Genomic DNA, 16,279 nt, shown 5'->3' with positions numbered 1-16,279 from the left:
AGTTATTCAGTTTTAAATTTTCTCCACTTGTTCTAAAAAGATAAGGAACGAATTCAAACCGCGCGCCCACTCACCACAATCTATCGATAGGCGCGGCTAGCGGACAATCGATACTTTAGCTTATTGCAGTTCCCCAGCCAAGGTCACACTGCTTACGCATTGTTGTTGTGTGCTGCCCTATAAATTGCTGGATATTTCCATTACAGTGCTCATTTTTTGTTGTTCCCGCAAGCAAATTTGTCGTTTTCCAGCAATCCACTGCAATTCCCCATCGATTCAATCAGCAAAGTGAACGACTAGCAGCAACGACGCAGTTGTGATTTGGCAATGTTAATACTGCTGACAGCCGTGTTTTAACCGATCGAAAAAGCAGTAAACAACCGTCAGAATGCAGCGCCCGCACTTTCCTCTGCTGGCGTCGCTGCTTCTCCTGATTCTGGGACACACACAGGTGTCCGCCGAGGAGCTCAACATTGTCCACTTTCAGCCGGAGCAAGTGCACCTGGCCTTCGGAGGTGAGTGCTTCGAATTTGGCATTATGTAAATTACTCACCTGCACAGTTGCAATCGTGTGTTCTACACGGAGAACAAAATAGGACCGCAATGTTATTGTTTACGTTTTCCATATCATACGACCCGTTCTTTACACTGCAAAAAATGTATGTTCAAAAAAATTGATTAGGAAAATCCTAACAGTTTTCGAAACGAGACGAATCAATTTCATGGTTAGAACATTAAAAAACATTACTCATACACATTCAATATTATACGTCAACACCATTTGTTTTATATTTTTTCATAAATAATAATATTAGTATGTATTTTGATACTTTACTTCCGTACCTTTAAGTGTACGAGAATATAAAACTATTTCACGATGACATGACCTAACATTATTGAATACTGATAAATATTGCATTTGTTCAAACAAGATAATGCTCTGATGACACGCTACCCGAGACTTTTAAATGTTTAATAACAATGTTTCTTGAAACACTGTCCTGATCTGCTAAGAATTTAATTTGAAAACAATGAAATCCGTTATAAAATTCATTTTGCTTTGTGAAAAAGCCGGTTAAGATTAATTTCAGAGCACTGCCTTTGAAAGCCGACTATCGTAAAGTGCTCAATTCAGTCCCCAGGGCTTTTACCAAATGATATCAGAATTTCCCCTCGATACCGCCCAGATTTACTATATAAATTACTATATAATGTTTATTTTTGGCTCATTAAAAAGGGTGAATGCAAATGTATTTACCGAAAATAAGTCTGGTAACTAACATTTTTAAACGTTAGAGTTTTGGTTTCTTAAAACATTTTTTTTTTTTCTTCTACAAGAAAATCTGTCTTTTTAACCATGTGATTTAAGACATATAATATATTTAAATTTTGAGACAAAAAATACCTTAACGATTTATACAATTTGACATTACAAGGTGCAAAAGGCATTTGTTGAATTGTTTATTAAATGATAAACAAAAACTCGTATTTACAATTTAGGGACAAACAACTAGAATTCATTTCAACGCCTGCCAATACAATGCCAATAAAGCTTATATTTTCTACTGAAAGACATTTGTTTATAAACTGTTCACCACTAAAAGTGTAAACGTTGTCAAATAAGGGATTTAAAATACTAAGCAAATATTTATTGAAACCTATCAGCATTTCTAATTTCGTAATATACATAACAAATTTAAACAGTCACCAGAATTTGTTAATATTCAAAGGGGCCTTTGGTTTTTGGATGTGTTGATAAATTTATGTTCAAGTTTTAGGTATTAAGTTTAGTTTAGATATATTTAAAAAATTATAGCATAAGATCTTCAGTTGTTTTAATCAGGCAAGTTCTGATTGGTAACTTTTTATCATAAATTTTACAAATGGTCATTATGAGTAAAAACTATACTTTTTTGATTAACATGACAGTGTTATGTTTTAAAGAGAAAAAACGATATGTTCTAATACAGGTGTTAATTAACTTTGATACTCCCAAATTTTTGAACCTGTGCAATTATAAAGCTAATTCTAAATTAAGGTATTTATGTTTAACGTTATAAATACGGCCGCGTTGAATCGAAAACTTATTCGCCGTGCATTGTTAAAATTGGCAGAAAGTTAAAAGTGATTTAGAACGTAAACACTCTGCCATCCAAGTCGTAATCAGGTGACTCCCCCAAAAATCGCGAGTTAATCGGCCTTATCTGGTGCAGCTTTGCTCGATAACGTAGAACATGGCAAATCTCCAAACCCTGAAATGCATTCGGAAGAGCAGGCAATACAAAAACCAGAACCAGAAACAGAACCGAGTCATAGACTTTGGCTCCCTGTGGGGCCTGCATTGCCGATAAGTGCGATCGTCATCCGAACACTCGTGCTTTGTGTTCTAGTTTCTGCCGGGGGAGCGATAAGGAAACAAAAGCAAAAGAGCGTCACAGCAGAGCAAAATAATAGATTAACCGACAATAACATTTGGTCTTGAATGATTCCACGGCCCTGTTCCGGTTACAGATCCGAATCCAAATTGGCAGAACCAATAATAATGAACTTAAGTTTTCAATAAATAAATAAAACATTTGTACATACGAAATATGGTAACTAATGATAGAATCTTTAACAAACTACAACTGGTTTTCATTGAACAGTACATTTTATTTTTCTTTTTATAAAAATTTGTTTTGTTTTTTGTATGACAAATTTCCTTTGAATTTAAACCGGGATAAGGGTTTGCTTGTTTGTTTATTCTTTTTATTTGATCCGCACCGACTTTGGTCCAACGAAATTGCTCAAGTTTGTTTCTCTTTTTTTTCGCTCCCCGGTTACCCGATATCCGCTTTGCTCTGGACCAGAACGCACCGATAGCGAGATAGTCGTCACTTGGTCCACCCGCAGCCTGCCGCCGGATCCGGAAGTGGGCGCGGCCAGCGTGGTGGAGTTCGGCCAACTGGTGGCCGGACAGGCCAACCTCAACCAACAGTCCCGGGGAATCGCCACCAAGTTCGTGGACGGCGGCCACAAGCAGGCCTCGCAGTTCATCCACAGGGTATGCCAAAGAACTCGGCCGGTTTAGGTGGGTTGGTTCATAGGGAAGTGGCGGGAACGTAATCTGCCTACGATTTCAAGCAATATATCCGGCTCAAGGGACCAAATTTAATAGTCGAGGTATATTGCTTTTTAATCTAGAGGTTAAAGAGTATATTTAAAATAATTGTTATTGTTGTTAATAGATCAGATTAATCTTTCATGCAACCTACTTTAATAAGTAAGAGATTACTTAAATCGAAGACCCAGTCAAGCCTTTTTTTTGAGAGTTAGATAGAAAAATAGTGACAGACAAATATTGCTTGTGAAATCGAGGGATTGCATTCCCCTCCTTTGCTATAGAACCAGCCCATCCGAAAATTGGTTTCGGAGAGATCAGAGAGATGAACTCATGGTTTTCCCCGCTCAGGTGACGCTCAGCGATCTGAAGCCAAACACTACTTATGCCTACCACTGCGGCAGTGACTTCGGATGGTCGGCGATCTTCCAGTTCCGTACGGTGCCGTCCGACTCCGTGGACTGGTCGCCATCGCTGGCCATCTACGGGGACATGGGCAACGAGAACGCCCAGTCCCTGGCCCGATTGCAGCAGGAGACGCAGCGCGGCATGTACGACGCCATCATCCACGTGGGCGACTTTGCCTACGACATGAACTCGAACAACGCGCGCGTTGGCGACGAGTTCATGCGGCAGATCGAGACGGTGGCCGCCTACCTGCCCTACATGGTGGTGCCCGGCAACCACGAGGAGAAGTTGTGAGTGGAAAGTGCCATCCCAGGCCTCAGCAGGATCTAATCGTTCGTGTTGGTTGCAGCAACTTCTCAAACTACCGCGCCCGCTTCAGCATGCCGGGTGGCACGGAGAATCTGTTCTACAGCTTCGACCTGGGACCAGTTCACTTCGTGGGAATCAGCACGGAGGTCTACTACTTCCTCAACTACGGCTTGAAGCCGCTGGTCTTCCAATTCGAGTGGCTGCGCGCGGATCTGGCCAAAGCCAATCTGCCGGAGAATCGGGAACGCCGTCCCTGGATCATCCTCTACGGCCATCGGCCGATGTACTGCAGCAACGAGAACGACAACGATTGCACCCACTCGGAGACGCTCACCCGGGTGGGCTGGCCCTTCGTCCACATGTTCGGACTGGAGCCGCTGCTGTACGAGTTCGGCGTGGACGTGGCCATCTGGGCGCACGAGCACTCGTACGAGCGACTGTGGCCCATCTACGACTACGAGGTGCGCAACGGGACGCTGAAGGACTCGCCGTACGAGGATCCCCGCGCCCCGGTGCACATCGTCACCGGATCCGCCGGCTGCAAGGAGGGCAGGGAGCCGTTCAAGGGCAAGATACCCGAGTGGAGTGCCTTCCACAGCCAGGATTACGGGTACACACGCTTAAGGGCGCACAATCGCACTCACCTGCACTTCGAGCAGGTTTCGGATGACAAGAACGGGGCCATCATCGATGACTTCTGGCTGGTCAAGTCCAAGCACGGCAGCTACCGGGACTAACAAGAAACTGAACTGTTGACCTGACCTGAACCAAACCAATCATAGCTAAAGGAGTCTCCAGAGGCATCGCACGCATTATTAGCAACTGGCAGTATTAGAAGCGCACACTCTACTCGACCTGATTCGATCACAAACCATCGCAACTAGCGTGGCACATTCCTTACACCCAGATATCTCAACCCCAGAAGAAACCCCGGAACACACTACAGTTTTTTACTTAGCCAATTTTACAAACTACGCATTTACACATTCGCAAGCGCTTTTATGTGCATTTAACATGAAGCCCTCAAACGAAACTGGCACGAGGTATCTCGAGTCTGTTCATAGTTTTGTATCTGTTTCGTGTGTACCTTCATGTTCGACAACTGGTACTCGTGATTTGCTCGTTAAATAAGAAGACTTTTAAGGTTTACATATTACCAGTATCAGGTATAACTTTACTGCTTTTACTTTGGTGATAAACAGTATCGGTTTCTCACACAAAGTTTTTGGTATACTTAACTGGCGACTATGCTAGACAATTTAATACCTACTTTTACTTATCCACACCTATGTATGTATCTCAGAAATCACATTTGCTTTATATTAGATTTTAAAGTGTACCTTATTATTGTCGCTTAGGTTAATTCATTTGATTTATCCCGAAGACCTATTTCTAACTTCATAAATGTGTATGTATATAGTTATATTTTTTATTTCCTTTTTTAAACATCCACATTATTTTTTCCCCCGAATTAATATGATCCTATAAAAAGGAAATACGAGTACCGGGTGTTTAAATAGTCAAGGCAATCCGACTATATTGGTTGTTGTTTAAATATAACTAAAATCTTCACAATAAATGGCTTGCATTATTAATTAGTTTTATTGTGCGGGCGAGAGTTTTTCAACTTCTGAGGAGTAGGAAAGTAAATGCTGTCTACAATTTCTCGACCTTTATAGGGGTATATGCCTATATTAATTAAGTAGAGCCAGCAGTTACAACAATTGAGTTATATGCTGGTTAATTGCGGATTAAATTCACTGCTTTGTATATACGTGGCATCCGAGGTGCTAAACTCCAAGTTAATCAGTGTGCTCCTGCAGAGTCCGTGCTCGACATTGTCGTCACCTGGAATACGCGCGACAACACCAACGAATCAATCTGCGAGTACGGCATCGATGGACTGCAGCAAAGGACGAAGGCGGCACAGATGCCCACGAAATTCGTGGACGGTGGACCCAAAAAAGCCACCCAGTACATCCATCGCGTGAGTAACTCCGCAAAAAGAGCCCCGATTGAAGAAGTCTTACACATCAAAACTAAATGATTCCAAGCCTCGAGAACCTTCGAAAAGTAAATCTTAATCTTAATCTTAACAGGCTGAAGTCATTTCCTATATTTGCAAGTTTAACTAAACCACACAAAGTATTATTTTAACCCAGTCACTTGAATCATTAGATTGAATAAATTGAGAAAACGCGCGAAAAAGTATTTTAACGAATCCATTAACTTTATAATATAAATTATACCTTTTAATCTTAAATTTTTACCACAGATGTCCAAGAATTTATTTACTTAATTATGACCTTTACAAGATATTTTGGCAATACGCTAGCCTATGTAAGTTCAAGGCAATTAGACACACAGTAATACAAAGACACTTTTTAATGAAGGGCTCTTCTTTGAACACAATCAGCCTTTGCAACATCCACCTTGAACTTATCCGATCGCAGGTGACTCTGTCGAAACTGAAGCCCAACACCACGTACCTCTACCACTGCGGCAGTGAGTTGGGCTGGTCGGCGACCTACTGGTTCCAAACCAAATTCGAGCACAGCGACTGGTCGCCCTCGTTGGCCATCTACGGGGACATGGGCGTGGTCAATGCCGCCTCCCTGCCAGCGCTGCAGCGGGAGACGCAGGGTGGCCAGTACGATGCCATCCTCCACGTGGGCGACTTTGCCTACGACATGGACTGGGAGAACGGGGAGGTGGGCGACGAGTTCATGCGCCAGGTGGAAACCATAGCCGCGTATGTGCCCTACATGGTCTGCGTTGGCAATCACGAGGAGAAGTAGTAAGTGGTCTTCGGAATACAAGGACTAAATGCAACACGTTGGGCGCCATTTCTTGAACGCCATGTTGTCGTTTCATGCAACATCACTTCAATACACAATCTTTCATTTCATTTAATTAGACAAAAATCTATTTTTTAAAATTGCCTGATCCAGATCTTACTACTTACTATTTAAATCCTCTAAAATAATTTAAGCTGCCTTAATATTATTTGCATTCTATTTAAAATCAGTATTTATCAACAGATCTCTTTCTATTGATAAATTAGCTTTTAATTTCTTATATTTTGTAGGTCATTATGGGCCTTAACAGTTCATAGGGATAACTAAAAAATGTTTTGTAATCGGATCAGATAAATTTAAAGCAAAATATTTTTTAGTGAAAGGAGTGGAGGTTTTGTGATGAGATGATAGCATTTTTTTGTGAAGGCTAGCCTGGCTAATTTTAGGACTTTCCCCTTTGACCCCACAGCAACTTCTCGCACTACATCAACCGCTTTAGCATGCCGGGCGGATCGCAGAACATGTTCTACAGCTTCGACCTGGGACCGGTGCACTTCATCGGCTTCAGCACGGAGGTCTACTACTTCACGAAGTTCGGGATCAAGCAGATCGTGATGCAGTACGACTGGCTGGAGCGGGATTTGATCGAGGCTAACAAGCCGGAGAACCGACGAAAGCGTCCGTGGATCATCACCTACGGCCACCGACCGATGTACTGCAGCAACGACAACGGAGACGACTGCGCCAACCACGAGACCATCGTGCGGAAGGGACTGCCCATGCTGGACTTTTTCGGGCTGGAGCCTCTATTCTATCAGTACGGCGTGGACGTGGAGCTGTGGGCCCACGAGCACTGCTACGAGCGGATGTGGCCGATGTACAACTACACTGTGTACAATGGATCTCTGGCAGAGCCTTACCGAAATCCCGGTGCCCCGATCCACATAATTTCGGGAGCAGCCGGCAACCACGAGGGCAGGGAGCCGTTCTTCAAGCGGATGCCGCCGTGGAGCGCCTTCCACAGCCAGGACTTCGGGTATCTGCGGCTGAAGGCCCACAACCGCACCCATCTGTACTTCGAGCAGGTGTCGGACGACAAGAAGGGCGAAGTCATTGATCGCTTCTGGGTGATCAAGGACAAGCACGGACCGTACGATCCCGTTTCCCACTCCGATCTCTAATGAGAGCCTTGTGATATCTACCACAGCGTATTTTAAATCGGGCACAACTTGGCAATACGGCTCTCTCATTCCACCGTTCTGTATCTCAAGTATTCATCGGAATCTTTTTATCTTTTACAATACATAAATACGTACATATTAAGTTTATACAAAATGTTAACGCAGTATACAACCACAGAAAGCAAATAAACCAACGATGAGTAAAGATGAATATGAAAACGTTTAACCATTTTAAGTTAAATATTCTAGTAAGTTAGAGATGAATATATGCCTATTTATATATATATTTATTGGCGGTAATACTCTTAGTTTGCCAGGTTTAAATTTCTACATTTGAGCATAGTTATGCGTAACAGCATTTAATATCATTTATAGTTTAAAAGATATTTAATATGTGAATTTATATTTATAGATATGATAATCCATTTAAAGTTTGTTCGCTCAATCAAGAAACTCTTAGTCCAGCTGGATTTAATTTTCACTTTAAAGTGTTTCACCAAAACAAAATTCAAGACAGTTCCTTTTATTTGATTGGTTTGCATGAAAACTCAAAGCGTATACATACTTCACAAAAGCAATGAAGGTATTATAACCCCTAATCTCAGGGGTGTCCTATGAATCCTCTTTAGCTTTAGTATTTTAAGAGACACTCGCAAACACTTGGCTAAATTTCCAACTCCTCACTTTCCTTGCAGACAACCTCCGTGACATTGTGGTGACCTGGTCGACGCGGGGCTCTCCGAATGCCTCGGTGGTGAACTTCGCAAGGAACTACCTGACCGACAAGCTGACCTCGGTGAACGGCACCTGGCAGCGATTCGTGGACGGCGGCAAGAAGGCCCGCACCCAGTTCATCCACAACGTGGAGCTGAAGGACCTGGAACCGGAAACCCGGTACGAGTACTCCTGCGGCAGTCCACTCGGTTGGTCCTCGGTGTTCAGCTTTAAGACGCCGCCGGCGGGCGAGAAGTGGTCGCCTTCCTTGGCCATTTTCGGGGACATGGGCAACGAGAATGCCCAGTCGATGGGTCGGTTGCAGCAGGACACGGAGCGCGGCATGTACGATGCGATTATCCATGTGGGCGACTTTGCCTACGACATGGACACCTCGAACGCGGCGGTGGGCGATGCCTTCATGCGGCAAATCGAGTCGGTGGCCGCCTACGTGCCCTACATGGTCTGTCCGGGCAACCACGAGGAGAAGTAGTGAGTACCTGGAATTCCTGAGAAGCGAAACCAAAGCTCATTCGCCTTTATTTCCTCCGTAGCAACTTCTCCAACTATCGCGCCCGTTTCAACATGCCTGGCGATACGGACAGCTTGTGGTACAGCTTCAATCTGGGACCCGTGCACTTCGTCTCCTTCTCCACGGAGGTGTACTACTTCCTCGGCTACGGGTTCAAGCTGCTGACCAAGCAGTTCGAGTGGCTGGAGCGGGACTTGGCCGAGGCCAATCTGCCCGAGAACCGCGCCAAGCGACCCTGGATCATCACCTACGGCCATCGGCCGATGTACTGCAGCGACGACAAGGAGTACGACTGCAACGAGCAGCTGGAGACGTACATCCGCCAAGGCTTGCCCATGCTCAAGTGGTTCGGCCTGGAGGATCTCTTCTTCAAGCACGGCGTCGATGTGGAGATCTTCGCCCATGAGCACTTCTACACGCGCCTCTGGCCGATCTACAACTACAAGGTGTACAACGGAAGTGCCGAGGCGCCGTACACCAATCCCAAGGCGCCCATCCAGATCATCACCGGTTCCGCCGGCTGCAGCGAGCAGCGGGAGCCCTTCTCGCACGCACTTCCATCGTGGAACGCCTACCACAGCAACGTAAGTCCATTTACTGTCATAGGGATAACTTAACTTGCATTGGTGGTTAAGCCGATTAAAGAAAGCAAAGTAGTCATAGTAGAAGGTCAAGCCAATTAACCAATTCTTTTGTTCTATAACAATTTAGAGTAACGAGCTACATATCTTAAAAATAGTGTAAAATGCTTAATAAGAGTTAAGTTTAAATGAACCGACATGATCTCGTATGACCTACAGCTCCTTAGTTTTTTAAAAATGTCTTTTCTGTTTATAGGAAAGTTATTATGAAACTCTGAAAGCGAACATTCTATGTTTAATTTCGTAGGTTTTCAGAATGACTAGACTGGCGTTATTTAAATCAGTTCTCTGTTATTCCATCATAAGAAACCTCTTCAAGAAATAAATGTATCATTGCTCTCCAATAAGAATAAAAGTATAGCAAACTTAATTTCAAATGTTAAGCATTTCGTTATGAATTGTTTAAACCAATTTTGAATGATTAACAAATGTTTTAGGAAATGTTCCATCTAATTTATTATTCATTGAAATACCTGCAATCTTTTTAGGATTACGGGTACACCCGCCTGAAGGCGCACAACGGCACCCATCTGCACTTCGAGCAGGTGTCCGACGACCAGGACGGCGCCATCGTGGACTCCTTCTGGGTGATCAAGGACTCGCACGGCTCCTACCCAACGCCTCCGTCCCAATAGTGCGTTAGTCAATCCGTTCTACTTAAATAAATTACGATTTTTATTACGTTTTTTTTTATAGCATCTTTTAATAAAAATAAAGTTAGAAAAAAATATCGAAGAAAAAAAATAAATTCCACTAGCTTAGATCTTGAACGTTGGGCTTTGCTAGACGGCTGCTCCCGCAGCTCCGCCTAGTAGACGGTTCCCGAGATGCCGGAACCGTAGTTGTACCCGGATCCAATGGGCGGCACTCCTCCGAGGGCGCCCAATCCTCCGCCCACCACGCTGTTGCCGTAGTTACTTGTGTAGTAGCTCGATGGATAGCCCCCGCTCCGAAGCGGGTGTTGTAGTACGGGTAGCCAGTGCCTGCCCCTGCTCCCAATCTGCTGTTGTAGTAGGATAAGGCGTAGGGATTCGAGTTGTAGGAGCCGGCGTAGCCGCCCAATCCCGATCCGTAGCCACCCAAGGCGGATCCGTAGCCACCGAGAGCGGATCCATAGCCACCGTATCCAGCAACTGCTGCGCCATCTGGGGAGGTAAACAGCGGAGGTCAGTAGGAGTTCCCCTGGCCCGAGGGCTCTCTCTACGAGATTCTATTCCACGCTCTCACCCTCACCTAATCCTCCCAACGCCCGCGATCCATAGGGATTGTAGTAGCTGTCCACTCCGATTCCGCTGCCGTAGGCTCCGCCGTAACCCGCTGCCAGTCCGGATCCGTAGCCCCCGTAGCCGCCGTATCCTGCTCCATAGCCTCCGTATCCGCCGTATCCGCCTGCTCCATAGCCACCGTATCCACCAACATAGCGCTTCTCCTGCTTCTTGTCCTCCAGCGGCGCATAGCTGCTGGCGGCGCTCACCTGGTCCTCCACTGCCACCGCTGCCGGCGCCGATGCCGGAGCCACCTGAACCAGGTCAGAGTCCGCCGCATCCTGGGCCCGGGCACTCAGCACCAGGCTGGTCGCTATCAGGATCAACTGTGCAGGAGAAAAAGTTACTTAAATGTTGAATAGAGGAGAATGACTATGCTATTTATGGGTTTCCAATCCTATTTATATGTGGTAGGATTTTAAAAATATTCTAAAGACAACTTGCTTATTTTTTTCAAGATTAAAAGAAAAATTAATTATTAGAGTATTTTAAACTTTTTGCTTTTTAAAATTATCTTTTAAGTTTGTCCAAATGATATTCACTAAACGTAATATTTGTACAGAAAGAAGAACTGATTTGAATCAACCAACTTAAGTATTCAACTTTTTAGTTCATATTTTGCACTTGATTTGACCAAAAAAAATACAACTTGGAAAAAAAATTAAGAAACACGTGAGCTTGTTTAGAAAAAGATACGAAAGTGAACACTTGATGATTAAATTGCAATACACAGTTTCGAAATTTAATTTTGTGTAGCACTCTATGAAACGATTTCCTAGAATGTTAACTGAATGAGTTAGGAGAAGATAATCCGAGAGAGATCCTTCGGCGAGTCCTTACAAAGCACTTCATGTTGTGGCTGCCTGTTTGTGGTGTGGTGTTCACTGCTTGCTGGTGGCTTGCTGCTCCTCGAAAACTCTGTTGCGCACGCGCCGCTCGACACTTGTCTAATGATTCCACTGCCGGCACAGCACTCGCTTTTATACTCACCGGCGATGGAGCGATCCCAATCCCAGCGAGAGAGCCCAGCGAAGTTGGAGCCCGGTGGCTCAAGTTGCTGCTGCTGCTGCATCAATCCCCACTCATATGTTAGTTATATTCTGCGCTGACATTTATGACGCATGCCACGAGCCACTGGCCAAATTATATGGTTAAGGCTCTTGGATCAATCACAGGGAATGCTGCATAATAAAAGAACTTGATTGAAAGGAAGCGATTTATTGCTAACTTAGGAACTGTTAACAGTTTAAACCAATTAAATAAATAGGTAAAATGTAAATGTGTTGTTTCTAATCATGATTCATTTACGATTATATCTCAAAGGACATATTAGAAGCATTTCCTGTATTCGTAGGCTCGATTTTGTTGTATTTTTAATTAAGTTTGAAATTTTAATTAAACTTTTATATACATTTTGAAATGATGATATAATGATGATGCATATAAATATGTATAACATATTAGGTGTCCTTCGCCCCAAGAACTTGATATAATACAAAGATCTTAGAGCTCCTATAAACTAATACAAAATGTGTATGCCTTTAATTTTAATTTAAGTGAGAATGCATTAAGGATGTATTTGACTTACAGGAACCACTCCCGTCATATTGATCTATATATTAACCTTGAAGGGCGTGTGCCTGATCACACATCATTATAAATATTCCCACGATCTGGGGATCAATTACACCACTCAGCACAGGAGAAACAATAACAATGATGACAAATGCTAATTGAATCATTAACTTGACCCTGGAACAGGTAATTGGTCAACATAAAACGCAAAATAGCAACACTAAAAAACAAAAACACCGACCATCCGAGTCCAGTCGAACGATTTAGATAGATAAATATTGAGGCTAATACGTGACTCATTTCGTGAGTGAGGTAAACTCGGGTTGGGTTTTCACTTTCCGGGCTTTATTTTTTCGCGAACTGAAGTCTCAGAAGTTCAGCACTTAAAAGAGAAACCCAAGCGGATCTAAATGTTTGATTTTGGCAACAAAGGGCACAATTGTCAATTGCCAGAGGGTGTGCACTTAGAGAGTTCGGGTTTTGGCCAAGAGCCGAGCAATTCCACTTTCAACCTGTGACATATTTCAAAAGCATAACGGCTCGGAACGAACTCTTTGGTGGGTTGAATGACTGCTGTCATAAATTTGAAAGAAGATTGAGAACTTTACGAACCTAACAAAAGCGGAAACATAGAGTAAACCTTAAGAAATTGAAGTAACTGAAAATGTTAGATACTTTATAAATAATATATACATATTTATTACCATTTATTATAATATGATATTACCAATTCTTATGATCTGCACATTAAATGGATTCTTTGGTTTAAAATCCAAAATTATACAAAATATCATCAAAGCATTGACATGTTCGATTTAAAATATACCTTGTTTTTATTTTTAATGGAACCAAAGATGTGTCAATAGATGAAAAATTTAATTAATTGGTTCTTGTGCGAAATTTTAAATTTTTTGATATTAGGGGTTTTTTTCTTGCACCTACCTCTAGATTCCCATAAAAGGTTACTCAATTGAAAAGTACAATCGATTTTACCCAGCACTTGGCCGGCCGAATGACCCATCTATATATGTGTGTACATATGTACATACCGTATATGAACTCACTGCCAATGGAGGCGATACTCTTCCATAGAAACCTGCAAAATATGTCAAAATAGTTGTCGATGCTATAGATTTTGCTGTTGCTGCCGCCGTCGATTGCGGCGATGCTGTTGTGGCTGTTCGGTGTCATTCCGCCCCCAAATCCATATGAGTGGGGCCACATTGTTCGGCCCACCGGGCATGTGAAAAGTGCTAACTGGCTGGAAGCTCTGAGGCAACACACCAAATGCAAAGGCAACAGCAACAGCAACAGCAACAGCAGCAGCAAAGGCAACCACTGCGATGACTCGACTTGGCCATGGGTGTACCGCGGCGATGGCCTGGGATTTTTTACCCCACTGAGACAATGATTCTTTAATGCCGAGGCCTAAAAGCCCATTACACGAGCAGCCCGTGAATCTCTCGGTACATAAGTGGTAGCCTCCAAAGCCAAAGACCCATTTCTTAGGCACCGCACATACGCGGCGAATATGCAATCAAGAAATCGCTGGCACAGGGAAAAATATTTATTTGAAAACTATTTAGGAGTGAATCCACAGGCGATGCTAAGAAGTAAGAGAAACCAAACCCCAGGAAGAAGTTGGAAATGTTTAAGTGATCGTTTGAGTGGAATATGTATTTATTGGGAAGTTATTTTTTGAGATTTATATACCAGCAATTCAAACATTGAAATATTGTTTTGTTTGTAAGCTATAAATGTTTTATGTAGTTCACTGCTACTATTATAAAAAATGTGATCCTGCGAATTTGGTTTAAAAGTATTTTTTCTCCAGATAAATATTGTACTATTAAAACTATTTGTAACAATAAATAGTTGGTTTTTTCATTTAGTTAAATAAACCCTTTTTGTTTGCTGTGCTTTCGAAGGGAAGAACCGAAAGCAAGATTAGACAGCCAAGAAACATTTTGCCGGGGCGTTGCCATTATTCGTTGTTCTAATTTGCAAAAGCGAATCACGCTCGGAGCCAAACAGCAATCTTGCATCATTCGAGTCAGTCGCACGCCCACCAATTATATTTACAAACAGATTTAATTATAATTGAACAACGGGCCGCTTAGCTGAAAAAACTAAAACGAACCAAATGAAACGAAAACCGCAAGTTAGATACACCACCGACCGTCAAACCGAGCAAATGAAGCTGAAAATTATGATTGCGATGTGGATGATGATGATGTTGATGATGGGAACTGGGAGGAGTGGGTGGTGCAGTGGTGCAGTGGGTGGCTAAGCTAATCCGCCGCAGAGCCACAAATCTCAGCCAGGGAAACAATGGAGGCGACAACAAAAACCCAACAAAGCACAACAAAACGAAATGAAACCATGGCCTTTTCCGTTGAACTTGCACTTTGCATAATTGCATATTACCATCAGCCAAGACCAAGAATACTTCGCACGATTATCCATGTGCATTGTGCGAACCCCCAGAGCCAAAAACCCTCGCTGATCCGATGACCACCACTCATGGATCACGGATCCGAACCCCGAGCTTCTGCCTTGGCCTTAGTTCATGACTCCAAGACACAATAGAATTTTGGGAGAAAATAGTTTATACTAATCCGAAATAACATAGCAGCCTGGACCCAATAAAATTGCTTGATTTTCAGCAATATTAGTTTGTTTTTAGGAAAAGATTAACAATAAAAGAGCATTTTTGGAAATTAAATATGAGCACCAGAAAGAAAATGATCAAGTATACATTGCTGATTCTGATTTATATTGTGTTTTAAAGGAAATATAAGAATAAATTGGTATAAAAGGTTCAAATAAACTTTCACTTTTTTTAGGAATATTTTCAAAGTTGACCAAAATGGTTTGGATTTTTATTGGTATTCCAAGTACTTTAGGCTTTGAAAAACGTTCTCATCCTGTTTCTTTATTTTGCAATTATATTCCAATTTTTAATCTTAAAAATAAAAAACCAACTGATGTAAACACGATCAGCTAATTACCATTTTTGAAGTGAAAGCCCTTCAGGAGATCAAACTTGCATAATACCTATCATAAGTGAGTTAATCAGTAAACTATACCACTTTTGTTGACACTTTTTTAGCTAACTTAAAATTTTGTTGACTTGTCCAACTTAAACTATGTAGACTACCTACCTTGAAATTGGATGCAATAATAAGCGATTGCCAATATGACAAACAACAAATAGTCTTGAAACCGTGTTTGTCAACAAAACATTTTTTGAATTCAGCTAATAATGTACTATTGCCTACTTTGTAGAGCTTGCACTGCAATTAGCACAATAAAGTATGGGATGCCAGAGGTCCAGCAACTTCAATCGATCGGCTCTCGAAGTGATTCATCTCCAATTGATTAGACGAGTCTCGTGAATAACTAGATGTCTCCAATGATGAGTTCCAGTTCCCATTCAATTCGATTTAAAGCGAAACAATGAATAATTGAGAGAAGAGGGCTGAGGAGCGCTGCTCAGATGCATGACATATCCATAAATCTCCAGTCAAGGTGTGGTTGGGCAAGGCATAAATCGAGGCGGGAGACAATGCATAGGGTACTTGGTTCAAAACATTTAGTGTCTCTAAAACCCCCGATCTTTAGAACCCAATTAAAAACACAGTTTGGATTTGAATGCTGTAAAAAATATACATATACAAATATATACAGGACTGGGTCGCCATATATATCATGTATTCGTGTATATATCAGTTTATTTAGTCTTCTTCAAAAGTT

The 16,279-nt window shown here is 42.4% G+C and overlaps 2 protein-coding genes across 4 annotated transcripts; one reads left to right on the top strand and one right to left on the bottom strand.

Moving 5' to 3' along the window:
- The first annotated feature begins 135 nt into the window (after window positions 1–135).
- Window positions 136–10,431, top strand: LOC108091203 (acid phosphatase type 7). 3 transcript variants are annotated; one of them, XM_017190286.2, is made up of 4 exons: window positions 136–515; window positions 2,850–3,043; window positions 3,452–3,798; window positions 3,858–5,412. In XM_017190286.2, exons 1-4 carry the CDS (start codon window positions 389–391, stop codon window positions 4,552–4,554), a joined length of 1,365 nt encoding a protein of 454 aa, XP_017045775.1. In that variant the 5' UTR covers window positions 136–388; the 3' UTR covers window positions 4,555–5,412. The 3 variants fall into 3 exon arrangements, with proteins under 3 accessions (XP_017045775.1, XP_017045777.1, XP_017045776.1); XM_017190288.2 differs by lacking the exons at window positions 2,850–3,043; window positions 3,452–3,798; window positions 3,858–5,412 and adding exons at window positions 5,641–5,804; window positions 6,271–6,614; window positions 7,085–8,007 and having other exon boundaries at window positions 139–515; XM_017190287.2 differs by lacking the exons at window positions 2,850–3,043; window positions 3,452–3,798; window positions 3,858–5,412 and adding exons at window positions 8,492–9,002; window positions 9,065–9,626; window positions 10,172–10,431 and having other exon boundaries at window positions 147–515.
- On the bottom strand, window positions 10,396–11,883 carry LOC108091204 (heterogeneous nuclear ribonucleoprotein A1). The gene is given in 4 exon segments (XM_017190289.2): window positions 10,396–10,631; window positions 10,634–10,828; window positions 10,911–11,274; window positions 11,789–11,883. Coding segments are annotated over 4 exon segments (711 nt in total). The 5' UTR covers window positions 11,801–11,883; the 3' UTR covers window positions 10,396–10,491.
- Window positions 11,884–16,279: the final 4,396 nt, after the last annotated feature.

This window comes from Drosophila ficusphila, unplaced genomic scaffold, assembly GCF_018152265.1.
Source record: "Drosophila ficusphila isolate 14025-0441.05 unplaced genomic scaffold, ASM1815226v1 contig_198, whole genome shotgun sequence".
In the NCBI taxonomy this organism is placed as follows: domain Eukaryota; kingdom Metazoa; phylum Arthropoda; class Insecta; order Diptera; family Drosophilidae; genus Drosophila; species Drosophila ficusphila.
Note: the sequence above shows the minus strand (reverse complement) of the source record. Positions and strands in the feature narration are given on the sequence as shown.